The sequence below is a fragment of the Dromaius novaehollandiae genome, chromosome 1 (assembly GCF_036370855.1).
Source record: "Dromaius novaehollandiae isolate bDroNov1 chromosome 1, bDroNov1.hap1, whole genome shotgun sequence".
Lineage (NCBI taxonomy): Eukaryota > Metazoa > Chordata > Aves > Casuariiformes > Dromaiidae > Dromaius > Dromaius novaehollandiae.
The window spans coordinates 181,828,674-181,844,682 of record NC_088098.1 but is presented as its reverse complement, the minus strand read 5'-3'; the positions used below and the strand labels follow the sequence as shown (position 1 = coordinate 181,844,682).

Below are 16,009 nucleotides of genomic sequence, written 5' to 3'. Positions count from 1 at the left end.
AAAATATAGTACTACATTCCTTAAAAGCAGGCTTAGAATTTATAATCCTACTCCTAAACTAATAAGGAAAGAAAAACTGCATTCATTTTAAATTGTCTTGAAATCAGATTGTGTCAGGCTGTTCTGTGGGAAAACACAAATTCCAAAACAGATTATCAAACTCTCTAAAACAACTGTTTGAATTTATAATCAGATGATTATAATTTGGGATTGAAGTTTGATGTACAAATCAGTCTCCTAGATTACATTGAGATTTTGCAAAATTAACAGCTTAGGCATTTAATTAATTTTTAACTTGAACCAAAACACAACCCTCATGTTTGTCCAACTGCATTTAGTTTGGAAACTAGAAACTATACTGTTTGTCTACATACAGGATAGGTTGAAAAGTAGCAACAGTTAACATAACTATTCTTACAAGCAGAAACATGTACGGGATAAACTCAGATCTGCTCTGTAACCATTATTTAAATATCAGTGTTATGTGCTAGACAAGCACCTGTCAAGTATACTTAATTCTTCCTTGGGCCAATTCTTAGAAGTGAATTAAACTGTTTCAAGTGTTCTTCCAGCTCTATTTTCTGTGATTTTAATTTCCATAGCACTGAATTCTATATGTTCTTTATCTACTAATGCTGAATTCTATATATTCTTTTTCTACTATCGTCATCTAAGGAATAAACATTTAACAAACATGAGGTGTAATCAATATCCTTAATTGATGGCATCTATTTTATAAATTTTCAAGTTTATTTCAATAATCAAAGGATAATGCATTCGGCTTAAAAAGATTCTGTCTAAATATAAGAAAAAACTTCTTTACTGTGAGGGAGGTTGAACACTGGAACATGTTGCCCAGAGAAGTTGTGGAGTCTCTGTCCTTGGAGATATTGAAAACCCAGCTGGACACGATCCTAGGCAACCTGCTCTAGCTGGACTTGTTTGAACAGAAGGGTTGGATTAGATGATCTCCAGCCCTCCCTTCCAACCTCAACTATTCTGTGTTTCTGTGAAAAAGACCCATGTCCAGACTGTAGCTTTACATATATGAGCAGTCCTACTGAGTTCAATGAGAATTCAGGAGTATAATTTAAACATATGCATATGATTTGTGGCCAAAATTTGAATATTTGCCCTTGAAGTCTGCTGTGAAGTAAGTAATTTCCTTTTTTTTTTTCCTGATACAACATCACTTTTGATAAATGGTAGCTTAAGCCATTCCAACTATAGTACCAAGAAAACAAAGAAAAATAGAGTGAATGCAAAAGGTTCTCTAATTCAGTATCATAAACACTTAGCAACATTTAAAGTATGTGCCACAATCTCTGCTTTCTAACATAGTTCATAATTCATTAAAAAAAATCCACATATAAACCTTAAGAACAGTTATGTAAAATCTACATTTACAAACATAACCTCATTTCAAATAAATTAAAAAACCTGCAAAAGACAGAAGAGATTTTCAAAGTAATAAACAAGTATAGTTTATGAATGTAACATACAGCTCAGGTGATCCTTAACAACTAGGTCCCAATACTATTTAACTATTCCACTAATGTAGAAACTGAAAATATCACAGCAGTATTCTAAAAGCACAGATCAACAAGACAAGCTAAGTTAAGAAGAGCATGCAATTCATGAATATGGTTTATTACCATGGTTACAGGCTTTCAGCACAGGCCTCTGAGTGGTCGGACTGAGATTTTGTGATATATCTGCAAAAGCAAGAAAACAATGGAAATAAAATACCCTCTGACAGTTACTGGACTATAGTAACAATATTATTAAGCAGAATTCTTTAAAAGTTAGATATCTCTTGGGGTAAAGCTACAGTTAGTACCTGTTAAATGTTTTATCCACTGGGAGACAGGATGACTTTTACTTCCCCCATTCAACTGTTACTGTAAACCTCAAAAAGCTAAAGCATACATGGCTGTATGGAAGAGTCTTGTCGCAATAATCAAGCTATGCTAAGTTCAATACACTGATCTCCAAAGCATGACTGACATCAGCCAGACAGCATGAGAATCTCTGAAAGATGTCACTGCAGGAAAGAATTAAACCCACTAGCATTTTAAGTTCTAGAGCACTGGATTCATAATCCTTTTAACAAAATACCCTGGAAAATAAAATGAAAAATAAAATATTCACCTTTAGACCTTGGTGTCTTTTTCCTTCGGTCTCGGAAAGCAGCGCCTGATTGCAAGGCCTCCAACAGACTATCCATCACTCCAGTCTCCTCACCTTCTGTGAAAGAGAGGGGGAACCCTCTGGGTTACCATAGCAATATCAAAGCATAAATAATAATAATAAAAGATATCTGAGGTATATTGAAACTAGTTATTTCAATTTTAGACCAGGCTTTTAACTTCCACAAATTCCTCTCTCACAATTAATCACAACAGAGTTGGTCTTTTGTACAATAAACCAGGACAAATTTTATTCCATTCTGGTGAGATTCAACCATATTTTTAAGAGAAATGTCATTTCACTCACATTTTCATTTCAGTATCGTTTTGCAAAGGCAAATAATTAGTTTCATGTCAGCTTTTGAGAGCTGTTCCCTAAAATGTTTTGCTATATTAGACAGAAGAGATCATTTGAGTTATTGTTATAAAAAGTTGAAATTGTTTCTCAGCAGGAAGCTGAATGAACAGTATTAGACTAGATAGGATATAGAGTTATATCAATAGGCAGCTTTAATCAAAACCCATTTACTCTTCCTATTTAATAACCTGTGGCCAATATTAAATGACTTATGTAATTCAGGCAAATTCTACTCATCACATTACATATGTATGTATAATACCTTCTTGAAAGAATTATGAATGTTACTATGAAATTATAATCATATGCAAGCATTAAAAAAAAACCCTACTCTTATTTCCTCAAGTAAACACAAGTCAGAAAATTCTGGATTTTTGAATTTTGTTCACCCCTTGTCTATACACACGTGAGAACAAAGAACACAACTCTAGGAGTTCGCGATGAAAAATCTTCTAAGAGGAATAAAGAATGACACAGGAGAAAACTCATTATGCTTCACTGCGCAAAACCCCTTAGGTCAATACACACCCTAGATGCAGTCAGAGAGAGCATGACTCTGCAGTTATTGCCAACAGTGAATATTCAAATCGGAATCTAATCAAGATGGTTAGTAAAGCTAGTTGTCACAAGAGTGATGTTTAAGGAGTCCTGGAAGGGCTAGAGTACCAGTAAGGAAGCAAGGCAATCCTCTGGTCCTGAATACAGGGATGAATTATTATGGGAAATTATGATTTCTATTTGTTTCTTCATATATATATGTATATTCTGAGAATATATATAAAATCATTTCTGGCAGGTAGAGTTCTTGCTTGCCTCAAAATTTTAACTTTTTTTGTCCACAAAATTAAAGAAAAATGATCCCTCAAATATGACTTGAAGTCACATGTTAGTAATAAAATAAAAGATCTTGTATTTAAAAATTCCCTACAAGTAAACACATAAACAGATAGAAAACTCAAACAGATGTTCCCTAACACTGATTCAAATCACGTTCAAAACTAAAATCACGTTTTAATAAACTTTTTTTGTCACTTTTTTCTGTTGTACCAACAACTTTAATATTTACAGAAAGATCAAAAATCAATAATTTAAAAGTTGCTTTTGTGCAATTGTATTACAAAATGCATTTAAGTTAGTCCTTATGTTCCTTGTGCTTGTGTTTTTGCCCATTCTATATTTTTCTGCTAATTCTATATGTATATTTGTATTTAATGATTTTTATTTAATTTGCAGAATGTCCTACAATGTAAATTCTAAGGAGAACACCCTTCCTTCCTTCCTTGCGGTATTACATTTGATACTACCCCAAGATACTGGTCATTAAAATGACAGAATCATTATTTGAGAACATTAAGAGTGTTACAGCCTTAATTCTTCTCTTTTCTCTGCAGTGTGTGCTATTGGACTGGTTAGCTTTAAAAGCTTGCCTTTCCATACAAAGAGAAATAATGGAAAAATTAGCAATATTTTATAATTTTGTATATCATTTAAGCACATATTTTCTATACAATACGTAGTAGATACAGAATAAATATGAAGACTGAAATACAATTTTTTCCTTGCTTTGCATTTGGTATAACATGCTTTACTGGGCTGCAGTTTGGTCTCTCATGACTAATGGCCTGTCACAGCTCTTAACATGGCTTGGAATATACCTAAAAACAGTTTTCTCAGAGCATATCTTCAGCTTCCTGGGGTTTTTTACTTTCTTTTTCTCTTCTGAATTTCATGCAATTGTCTGAAATACTCATGTCTGGAATTGAAGCATTCAGTGAGTAGTTTCAGACCAAAGTGACGCTTGAGGAAATCCTGAGGCCAAGCCATTAGTTATATTAAGGTACACAAATGTGGGAGGAAAGTTTGTAAGCATTTTGGTTAGCAGCAATTCAAAAAAGATTGAATAACATCACACTCCCCCAAACAATACCCTAAATGATTACAGAAGAATAGTTCAGGGAGTAGGAAGAATAGAAAAAAGAAAATTGCTTTTAATCCTATTTCAATGTCATCTTTTTTCTTCAAGTCTTCCCAAGACTCCTATGCATTTGATGTTTATTTCAAAAACTATTAATAACAGTTTTCAGTAGAAAAAAGACCAGTGCGTAATATGTTACTCTGTACAAAGGTGAAGCAAGTACAAAATAAGGATTTTAATTAATAGAATAGAAATACTGTTATTAACTGCAAAACCACAATTGTTTGCAGCATAAATATATAGCATGTTTAAGAGTACTGTCTTTTTCTCCTACTTATCTGAAATATACTTTAGTCACAAGCTGTATCAGTGCTTGCATTGAATAGTTAGCGGAAAAAGAAATTACTTGAAGACAAAAAAAAATCTTGTAATTTTCCTGTATACACATAAGCTTTGAAAAATAAATAAATGAATGCAAATAAAAATACCACTAGTTAATATCCTGTATCCAAAACACTTAGAAAGTCTGTTTTTCAAACTTCTGCACCTTCCATTAGACTCCAAATTATGTTTTTGACATCCATACCAACAGCTGATTGTGACACCTTCTACAAGTTACACAGCTAACTGTTAAAACCCACACTTACCTAGCTGTCTATAATATTTAATAAATATAATTGTATCATGCAGTATTTTAGAATTCACTTAAACTGCCCTGGGAGAACTGCATAAAACATTATTCTAGTGATAGAATAAAAATAGCAAATATTGTTCAATATTAACAGTTCCTATGGGACCATTAAATCAGCTTTCACAAGCTGCTGCAAACTGCTGTCACCAATCCCAACTGACTTTCTAATTAGTCAAGTGTATCAATCTTTTAGCATCCTAGAACTAGTAATTCCGGTTGGCTTGCAGATAGCTACATAGTCCACAACAATTCATTTGAGAAATATACTCTTTTATGATTTAAATTATCTCTTTTCCTTGCCATTGTCAGAGATTTAAATACTTTTTTAATATCATTCCTAATTTAAGCTCCTACAACTGTCTTTTGAATACCATCTAAAGCAGAAGCAAACTTGCCAAAATAGCTAGTAAGCTTTGCCCTTGACATTTCAATGCGAAGTCAGATATAAACTAATTTTGTCTTTAAAAATGTTAAAAATATTAGAGATCCTTCTTCTCCTTTAGTGTACTAAGTCTTATAAGCTTTGCAGTACAATTTTAACATCTTAGGATGATAGCAACAGATACTGCAATTGTTAATGACTCCTGAATTTTATGCAATTATTAATTAGCAAGTGATATATATCGTAATTCAAAAAAGTAATAGTAATCCATTGATATGATACAATCACAAATATCATTAGCAGTACTGTTTCAAAGTGGTGCGGTAAGATTATTTTGGATTAAAAAAACCCTGTCATTTTACAATTTCCCCATAACTGTCCAAAGATTAACTAAAATGTCACATTCATATTAGGGCTACAAAAGTTCACTTTACTAGGAGAACAACATCTAATACTATTTTTACTTCCTCTTTCAAGGAATCAAGGCTATGTTCAGTTAAAATAAATAAATACATAGATTTTTTAAAAGTAAGAAATACAAAGGAAACTTCAGAATAACAAAAACAAGAATTCTTCAGATGTTTTTTGTCAATGTTAACTGCTCTATCTATGCACTTGAGAGATTTCTCTACAGGGATTAAGACTGTCAGTTTGTACTAGAATCTAATATATGACATAGCAATTACATACAGCTTTTTATTTTTAACTGAAAGAATCGGTTCCTACAGTCAGCTTCTGAATATTCACTGAATCACAGAACAGCTGGGGCAGGAAGGGACCTCTGCAGATCATCTAGACCAACCCCCATGCTCAAGCAAGGTCACCTAGAAAAGGTTGCCCAGGACGGTGCCCAGATGGCTTTTGAATATCTCCAAGAATGGAGACTCCACCACTTCCCTGGCCAGCCTGTCCCAGTGCTCAGTCATCCTTACAGTAAAAAAAGTTTTTCTTGACGTTCAGGTGGAACTTCCTGTGTTTCAGTTTGTGCCTGTTGCCTCTCGTCCTGTCACTGGACACACTGAAAAGAGTCTGGCTCTATCCTCTTTACACCCGCTCCTTCAGATACTTATACGTACTCATAAGGTCCCTGCTGAGCCTTCTCTTCTCCAGGCTGAAGAGTCTCTGCTCTCAGCCTCCCCATATGAGAGATGCTCCAGTCCCTTCATCACCTCTGTTGCCCTTCGCTAGACTCAATCCAGTATGTCCGTGTTTCTCTTGTGCTGAGGAGCCCAGAACTGGACCAAGTACTCCAGGTGTGGTTTCACCAGTGCTGAGTAGAGAGGGAGGATCACCTCTGTCGACCTGCTGGCAATGCTCTTCCTAATGCAGTCCAGGATGCTGTTTTATTAAGCAACATCTAAAATTAAAACTGTTCAACTTGGATAAATGTGTACATTGAAAACAGACCTTAATATTTCACATAGGTAACAGATGGAAAAGGTTGCAAAAACTGGTGGGCTACTCATCTAAGTTATTTACATTGGTAGCCAAAGGCTTGAATTATCTTTATATCTGGGAAGTAACTCTAAATACCGTGGCAGCACTTAAGCTTTTATATCATTCAAAAACAAGCTTGGAATGTTGAAGCTGTTGTTGCCTGAAGAATTAAGCCCTGAACTCACAATTTAGTAGATAACAAAAGGAATGCTATTCTTTTTTATTTTTCTTTTTACTAGAATAGAAATTGCTTTTTTTCCTCTTAATCTTCAGGATATAATTCAGGTCAGATATATTATACGCAAGTTCTGATCAAGTGCAGTCTAATCCCTTTGTAGCCTTCTTGCAGGTTGAACTACATTATGTCTTGGGCCTCAGTCTATAAAAATTTTAAGTGAAGTGAATAAATATGAGACTTTGGACAGCAGCTGTGCAGATTTTCCAGACAAGACAAAGCAGCAGAGAAGACAGTACTTCTTTTAACTTGGTTAATGCTGTATCTTTTCTTTCAAGATACCATAACTCTTAAGTATGGATTAGAGAGAGTTAAAAAGTTTTAAGAAAATAACTTTTTTTTTCCTCCTTCAAGAGCCTCACTATATGTATGTATATACTTATATATATACATATACATATATATACATATATATATATATATATAGTATAATTGAGTGTAAGCAGTACTACTGACAAAATAACGGTTAGCTGACTGGAGGTCCCTTTCTGAGTAAAACCTGAAGGACCAGCTTCTTAATAACATCACGAGGGGAAGTTTTAGCAGCAGTATACTGTTTGGTGACTTAACCTCCAGGATACAGACCACAGAGAAAGAGACAATTTAAGCAATTAATGCTGTCATGAGTTCTAGTGGTTGGAAGTGGTTCCATCTTTTCAATTTCACGTAGATTCTAAGGCAGGCAGATTCACTGTAATGATGTATACAACTTCTGGATCTCTCAGCCTTATATAAGAATAGGTGAGGGGATTTTATGAAGGGACTTATATTGTCGATATGAAAATGCAAAGCAATCAATGTCCAGAGAAAGTAAGGTACAGAATGTGCAACAATGTGCCCTATGTGGGGGGAGGGTGGCACAAACTCTTGACTCTAATGAAGTTCAGACACAACCTTACACAGAAATTTTGGGTGGGTGTTAAGGTTAGCTCTGAGCAGAAAATGCACAGTGTACAGAGAATTAATCCTAAGGCCTTGAACTTGATCCATATTTCTAGCAAAAGCCATAGACACCAATCAGATAATCTTTATTGATAGTGCTAGTGCTTCAGAGTCCTAGGCAGGTATATTATAAAAAGGTATGATTTTATCTAATGATTGCATAATTCTTCTGGCTGGGGAGAGGGAGCTTCAGTCCACCTTGTTTGCTATTGCTGAAACTGTGCCACTACTGAATTGTCATAAAGTGTGTTTATAGATAGATTTTGACTCTGAGCATGTGAATGAAAGTTTACCACATGTTCCAAAGAGTTTGAAACAAGTGAAATGCAAACTATGCATTCATTCTTCACCATCCTTTACAGATAGCTGTCCCTTACAAATAAGTTGTTGAAATTAAAGTTGGTTGCTGCACCATTTTAACCTTCCATAAAATTGTTCATACCAAGGAAAGCCAAAAGGTAAAATGTGGTTTTAAAAGTGTTTCTGTACCACAGTGAAACACATACTTCAATGATGTGATCCAAATGAGATGCAGAAGTAGGTATCTTTCAGTTTCTCTTTTAAGTAATGATACCATCTAAATCTTGAACTTTGTGATAAAAACTGTGCAATTTTCTGATGTTCATCCTGAGTCTATAGCTCTCATTCTTTCTGTGACATCAGAAAATAGCCATTGTAAAATCACTTTCCCTTAGAGATCGTCCAGGATCATTTCTATTTACTCCATATCCAATAAAGAGTTCACCAGAGCAAGTTTTGCAGAGAAAGTTCTCTGAAAAATCTTCCTGAGGGAAATTGGATTTATAGAAGAATACACTAAATGCTAAGCCTTTGAAGCAGTGTAACCGCAGGGGTTTATACTGGGGCCAGTTCTGTAACATACTCATTAATGACCTGGATGATGGCACAGAGTGCCTTCTCAGCAGTTTTGCATATGATACAAAATTTGAAGGTGTGGCTGATACACCAGATGGCTGTGCCACCACTCAGAGGGACCTCAGTGGGCTGAAGAAATGGGCAGATAGGAATCTCATGATATTCAACAATGGGAAATGCAAAATCCTGCCCAAGGGTAGGAATAACCCCATGCACCAGGACAGGTTGGGGACCAACCAGCTGGAGAGCAGCTTTGCAAGGAACCTGGTGGACAAGTTGAACATGAACCAACAATGTCTACTTGTGGCAAGGAAGGCCATCAGCATTGTGGGGTGCCTTAGGCAGAGCTTTGCCAGCAGATCAACAGAGGTGATCCCGCCTCTCTTCTCAGCACTGGTGAGAACACATCGGAATTGCTGGGTCCAGTTCTGGATTTCCCAGTACAAAACAGACATGGACATACAGGAGCAAGTGCAGCAAAGGCACTTATGGGGATATTATCAGTATGTATAAATGCCTGATTGGAGAGACTAAAGAAGATGGAGCCACACTCTTCTCAGTGGTGCCCAGTGAACAGACAAGAGGCAATGCGCACAAAATTGACATAGAAAAAATTCCATTTAAACATGAAAAACTTTTTTGCAGTGAGAGTTGTCAAGCACTGAAACAGGTTTTCCAGGCAGGTTATGGAGTGTAGATCTCCATCCTTGTAGATAATCAAAAGCCCTCTGGACACAGTCCTGGGCAACCTTTTCTAGGTGACCCTACTTGAGCAGGGGGCTGGACTAGATGATCTCCAGAGGTCTCTTCCAATCTCAACCATTCAGTGATTCTGTGAGTCTCAGAATTCTATGTAGTGCTAAATCTCTGTTTAGATAACACACTGTTATGACAGTGGCTTTAGAGTCCTACCTCAAATGAATATTTCTGGGTGAATAGAAGCTGAATGGAGGGTGAAAAAGCTGAATGGAGGATGAAAAATTAGTCACTGACTGTCAACTTTCCATTGATCTGGTTACAAGCATTATTGCCAAAGCTGTGCTAATTATGCAGTATTTAGTTAAGATAATCAGTGCACAAAACCCACTTTTCCTTCAAAATTAGTTTGAAATTAGTTGTGAAGTACTCTGTTAGACAAGTCTATAAACACAATTCGGTTTGCTGTTACTGAAGCAACAACAAAAGCATACTGTGAAACTCTTACCCAGCTATTACATCAGTCACTTTCACTCAATTCAGAATGCTCTTACAACAATAGTGAAACAAAGAACACATACGGTCACCCAAGTGCAAACCACCACCTCTGGAGAAGTTATAACAAAAAGGATGTCAGAGAAAACGCAGACTGTATTTTATGAGCAAACATTTATGATTGACAGTAACAAGACCTAGTAGATGGAGGAAAGAAACTTAATGGATTCCTCACTTGCTCATTCTTTGCTTCATGCGAAAACCACTTTGCAATAGGAACAAATCTGCACAGATAGCTTTCCTTGATGTGGAAACCATATGATAATTTTAGTGGCTATTGTTCTAAAGCAACATTGGAGTTGAGAGAAGAACATTAGAAATAATTTGTTTTACGTAGATAGGCAGTCAGCTGCAAATACGAAAATCAGGTAACAGCTTTCAAAATTTTATAAAGATTTTGAAAATCCTGGTATCAATACTGATGCAAAAATGGAGTGAAGTTATGGAACCTCATTAAGGAACTTTATGCAAAGGTAAGCCCATTCTATAAAAGCCTGCAGATGATCCTCAGCCTGGACTCATCACTCCTAAGTTAGAAAGGGAAAGGGAAGACACACACAAAGTCCCTCCGTACTTTAGGTAACAAAGACACAATTCAGCATTACTTGAAAATAAAATCCCAACCCTTGAAATAAAAATCTAAAGACTCAAAGACTTAAGGAACATAAACAATAACTTGTGGATTATGGAGAAGGAAGAAATCCACAATGGAAACTCTAAATATGGCTAACATCAAAAGCAGGTTGTATTTCTACTAAGTCCACACAAACAGTATCTAAAAATCTGAAAATAAAATGGTTTATCTTCATGTGTGCCTACTCTCTCACCCAATCAGCAATACAGTACACTCTAATAATAATTATATACTGCATTCCCTGATGATAATATTTTAAGAAGGCCAGTTTAAAGATGTATCCTTCTTATAACCCTTTTTCTGTTCTCTGGGGATACTCTGATTTTTTTGTAGAAAAAAATAAAACCACTGAAGTAAGCAAAATGCTATGTTTTAGTTGCTTATATTTAATTACAACTAAAAGACAAACCTGAGGCACTATTATCTAAGATTAAGATCTGATTTAGCAGCTGCTAGTGAGAACACCAAGTCACTTACATACAAAGAGGTCAGGTCAATAAATTTTACTGCTTATGCATCTTTTCTGTTTTCTCTACACATTACAGCTCCAAATTAGATGATACTGACAGGAATGCAATCAGTTTTTCAGACTAGTCAAAAACTAGTAATTCCACTAGTGTTCTTTCACAGAGAAGGAAAAAAACCCCACCCTATTCAAGACATTTCAATTACAATTTCACTTCAAAATTACTTACAAACAGCCAGAACCACTCTATTATCATTCTTAAAAGAAACTGTCTTTGTATAAGAATATCTGTAGCTGATTATAATGTATGTGGGTGGGTGTGCATGAATATCTTGTCTCTTGGTTACTGTATGCCTCTGAAGGAAGTCAATGTGCACAGAAAGAGACGTGACTATTCCTATTCAAATTTATAAACAACCAATAAAATCAGAGAGTATATACAATGATCACTCACATTGAAAACTGTATTACAGAGATGAAGAACTGAAGGAACTTTAAAAATTATATAATTTCTCACTTGTGGAGTGAGAAAATTCTGGTTGGATTGCATGATAGGGCTTAGTCTCAGGAAAGCTTCTACAAAGTTTTGGGTAGACAAGACCTTTTTTGCATAGAGGTTATAAGTGCAAAAGAATAGCCAGGAGGACCAGAGGAAAGGTCCACCTGCTTTCTTAATCCATTAGTAGCCAATAGCAAAAATCTATAAAAAGGACAAGGTAAATATGTAATGACATTCCCCAGAATGCTCTCTCAGTCTCCAGCAGTTTATGATTCAAAGGCATTTAGTAACTTGGAGTGGATAGAAGCTGCCCAGAGAAATCAAGTATCTGCTGGCACCAAGCTTCAGAACAAGAATATTTTGGTAGGCAATAGCAACACATTACTTCTGTAGAACCACTGAGGTATTGCTGAGTGAAGATAAGAACCATACTGAACAGCATAGCAATAGAAGCAGCAGCAGAGTCTGTTTGAAGGAAGAGTCAGAAGCATGACCTTCTCTTGTGCTCACTTTCCAACAATGCCAAAGGAGGTTCTTAGTTCTTTTACAGCCTTGGACTAAGGAAAGACAACGCTTTGGTAAGGATATTTATTCCTCCCCTCCTCTCCCACTGGAGAGAAGAAACTTCTGATGATTCAGAAAAAAGGATAAAAGCATTTATACATAGTAGAAGTGAAAGTTTAAAGAGGACTGTGATGTCTGTGTTCCTTATGGTAGAGATGTGAGGCAGTATTTGGAGTAGGAAATACTTACTCAACCCAAAACCTACTATCTGCATGTCTACTGAATGTTAGAGCTCTTAATCCTAAAGATAGCTCAAGAGATTGTTTTTATTGGTATGCCATTTTAAGTTTGCAATATTCTTTTCACATTTCTTTAGAGATTATCACACTACAGCATAAATGAAAATTCATATGAAAAATTTTTTTCATTAATTTTTCATTAATTTTTTTAAGAGTTCTGTTTCTTTTGACTGATTACGTCTCTCTCTCCCAAGTGCTGCTATTATTTAATCTTTTAGTGGGTGGCTTTGTATAAACCTCCGTTTCTAAACTACTTTGAGCTACTATCTCCACAGGTTCCACTTTCATATATACTTTTCAGAAAGGAAAAGTCTCAAAATAATTGTTTTTTGTGCTATACCTCTTGTTCTTTTGGAGGTAATACTTGGAACAAATGCACAGCAACTGCAGCATTATGAGCCCATGGATTGCCAACAAGTGCATGAACATACTTCTACATAATTCAGAAGATTTAACACCTTTGAAATCTTATTAGAATATGGCTTCTGACTATTAGTTTAGGGTTTTTTTTAAATATACATTCGGATCAGTTCTACTTTCTGTGCATTAAAAACCATCTAGTGCCCTGAATATCCTACCAGTGTGAGACTTAATGAGGTTTTGCTAAGTCTTATCTTTTGCTGTGGCTTCTGCAAATGTATCGCACATTGTTTCTCAGAACAGTGGGTTTTTTTGTTCTGTTTTTTTAATTGAACCTACCTGTATTTTATCATTCTCTATACCAATTTCAAGTACAAACTTGACAAATATTCTTGAGGGAACATCTGCTCTTAGTAATTTTCCCAGATTTATACTCTATTTTCAAACAATAAAATTGCAGCTGAAAACCAACCTCCATATTTAGTTACATATCAGCTGATGTCTCATTTCTTGGGGATTCGTGGTCAATTTCTATCACAACTAGCTTCTCATATATATATTTTTTGTTTTGTTTTTATGGCTATAAAGCAAAGTCAGATATACTGTCCAAGCTCGTCATGAGCTTACTGTCAACCGTCCACTAATACTAGTAAGTACTGACTAGACAACTGTCCCACAATTCTTTCTGCCCACTGTTATTTAACTTAAGAGAACAAGTTAGACTCCTCAAAAAATATGCAAAACATATTTACCTAAATGCACAGAATCTAGTAATAATCCTACTATTGTTCAAAAGCTGTGATTTTCAGGAAAGCAGCCTGGCAGACATATTAAAACAACAAATTACAAATGTGTTAGAAACTACTGATGCCACAACATAAACAGATTTGTATAATCTCTAATACTTGCAGTCCCTCACTCTCCTCAGAGGAAAGAACACTATGTCTCTTTGCTTCTGCGACATCTGGAGAAGATCATTTGAAAGAGAAGTATTGATTCGCTCCCTTCGAATTTGAAGAAACTAGTAAAATGGAGGCCTTATAGACTTGAGGTGAGGAGCAAAAATTGAGCTTTTTAGGGTTCTCACTAATATAGTAGGCCTTTTACATAGGCCTATAAGAGGCCTTTTTAATTTCAAAATTTCATTCTATCTGATAGAATCTGAATTTTAATTCCAAGTCCTGCTTTCATTGATTAAACTGTCAGTGCTGGGATCTGTGGTGCATTTTTGTTTTACAGAATACTACATGTCTAATGAAAATATCCATATTTATTACTGCCTGCTGAGTTGTGAATAAATTTTTTGAAATTAAAAAAGACCAAAAAACCAAAAAACCTAAAAACCCAAAAAACCTAAGACACTCTTAAAGATTTTGTGAAACGCAAACATTTTCTTTCCAAAAACAGGTAAACACAAAAAGAAATTCTGCAAAATTGACTGCAAATAAAGTCGTGACTGCTTAAATCAACTAAAGCATGGTTTTAAAACCAGTGAACTGTGATAAAAGTGAAACTGAGCAACAAAAACAAAGTAATAATCTAGATTAGAAATCAGATATTTAAGAGATCATTTTGGCATCACTTCACTGCTTTTGCATAGGAAAGGGCAGCCTTTATAAATAATCACTGATTAAAGTGGCTTGTTACTAAGTAGCATTCAAAGTAAGACACAATGAAGATGCCACAGTGATGGAGCTCTCAATTATATCACAATAAATTTAGCTGGTGTTATCACAGTTATACGATTCTTTACACTATGATAAGATCAAAATAATTGATTGGTATGCTTTCTACTGAGAATCTGAACAGCATGAGAAAGTATGTCTCTGAATGTTAATAGTATGCAGACAAGTGGCATTTACATAAAGATCCCCTTCGACTGGCTATTTACCTTTGGAACTATAGTATGTGATAGTTTGAGCTGGCTTTACAGAAACAAGTAGAGCGATCTTATTTACAAATCATCTCACGATGAATATCACTTTGTATCCCAGAGATCATTTACAGGACAGATTTTATTATCATAAATTTCAAAATAGCAAATATCATTCAACATTTGGATGTTCAAAGTTTTGACTGAATTCCATATACTTTTCAAGTTAGGATGGCACTGCAAGGAAAATATAGAGCTATTTTTATTATGTAAACTTAAGACTATCCGCCTATATAATGGTAAGTCATTTGATTATTAGGACACATGTAAGTGTCACCATCTGAGCTGCAAAATTCAAAATGTTAGCAAATTAAAATTTACAAGGATCTGGATCTGACATTTGGGTTGCAGTCCAGACGGCCAAGTTGTTGCCGGTATGGCCAAGTCGCAACATAGACTAAATAAGACCACTGCAGCTCATGAGAAGTTTGGCACATTGTAGGATTATCTTGGTTTTCATGTTTGCAGAAAATGTAGATTACTGAAATTACTGTATTCGCCCAAAAGGAAAACAGTATTTTTTTCCCTCAAGTAGTGTAGCATAACTGTACAAACATTTTTGTACTCACTAGCCCAGGCAAATAGTATTGCCATTGCTAGTAACAGTCCACAGGCCTTATGCTAACTGTGCCTTATGCTAACCATGCAAAGGCTCTGGCTTGGCCTGTTAGGTTTGTTATCAGCACACTTTAAGAGCTTGTTGTGGGAACCAGAGTGTGATACCAGGTTTCTCTTGTTATGATGTACAGTTTAAGCACTGGATAGCAGCTCAGGTCTTGAATTTGTGGACACAGGTTGAAGACAGAGCCTCCAGATCCATAAGCAAGTCACTGATGATCAATTAAAGATCACTGAAAAAACCTACAACCTCAAGAGCTGGGAAAAGATTGCTTTTGCATTAAGAAAAGAAGCAGCAACCAAGCAGGGAAAAAAAATCCAGCTGAAGGCACTGCTGTGGCCTGGGAAAGTAACACCCCATCAGGTATCTTGCATCATGTAATTCAGAGACTGAAAACAAGGGCTGGGAATTGTCTACAA

The 16,009-nt window shown here is 35.5% G+C and overlaps 1 protein-coding gene across 3 annotated transcripts in view; it reads right to left on the bottom strand.

The window, feature by feature from the left end:
* Positions 1-16,009, bottom strand: part of DIAPH3 (diaphanous related formin 3) — a 244,212-nt gene that overhangs the window by 61,507 nt on the left and 166,696 nt on the right. For all 3 annotated transcript variants that reach the window (XM_064504793.1, XM_064504794.1, XM_064504795.1), the window contains 2 exons: positions 2,152-2,247; positions 1,656-1,715 (listed from right to left, as the gene is read on the bottom strand). In XM_064504793.1, coding sequence (XP_064360863.1) covers positions 1,656-1,715; positions 2,152-2,247 — 156 coding nt within the window. The remainder of the gene's footprint in view (positions 1-1,655; positions 1,716-2,151; positions 2,248-16,009) is intronic.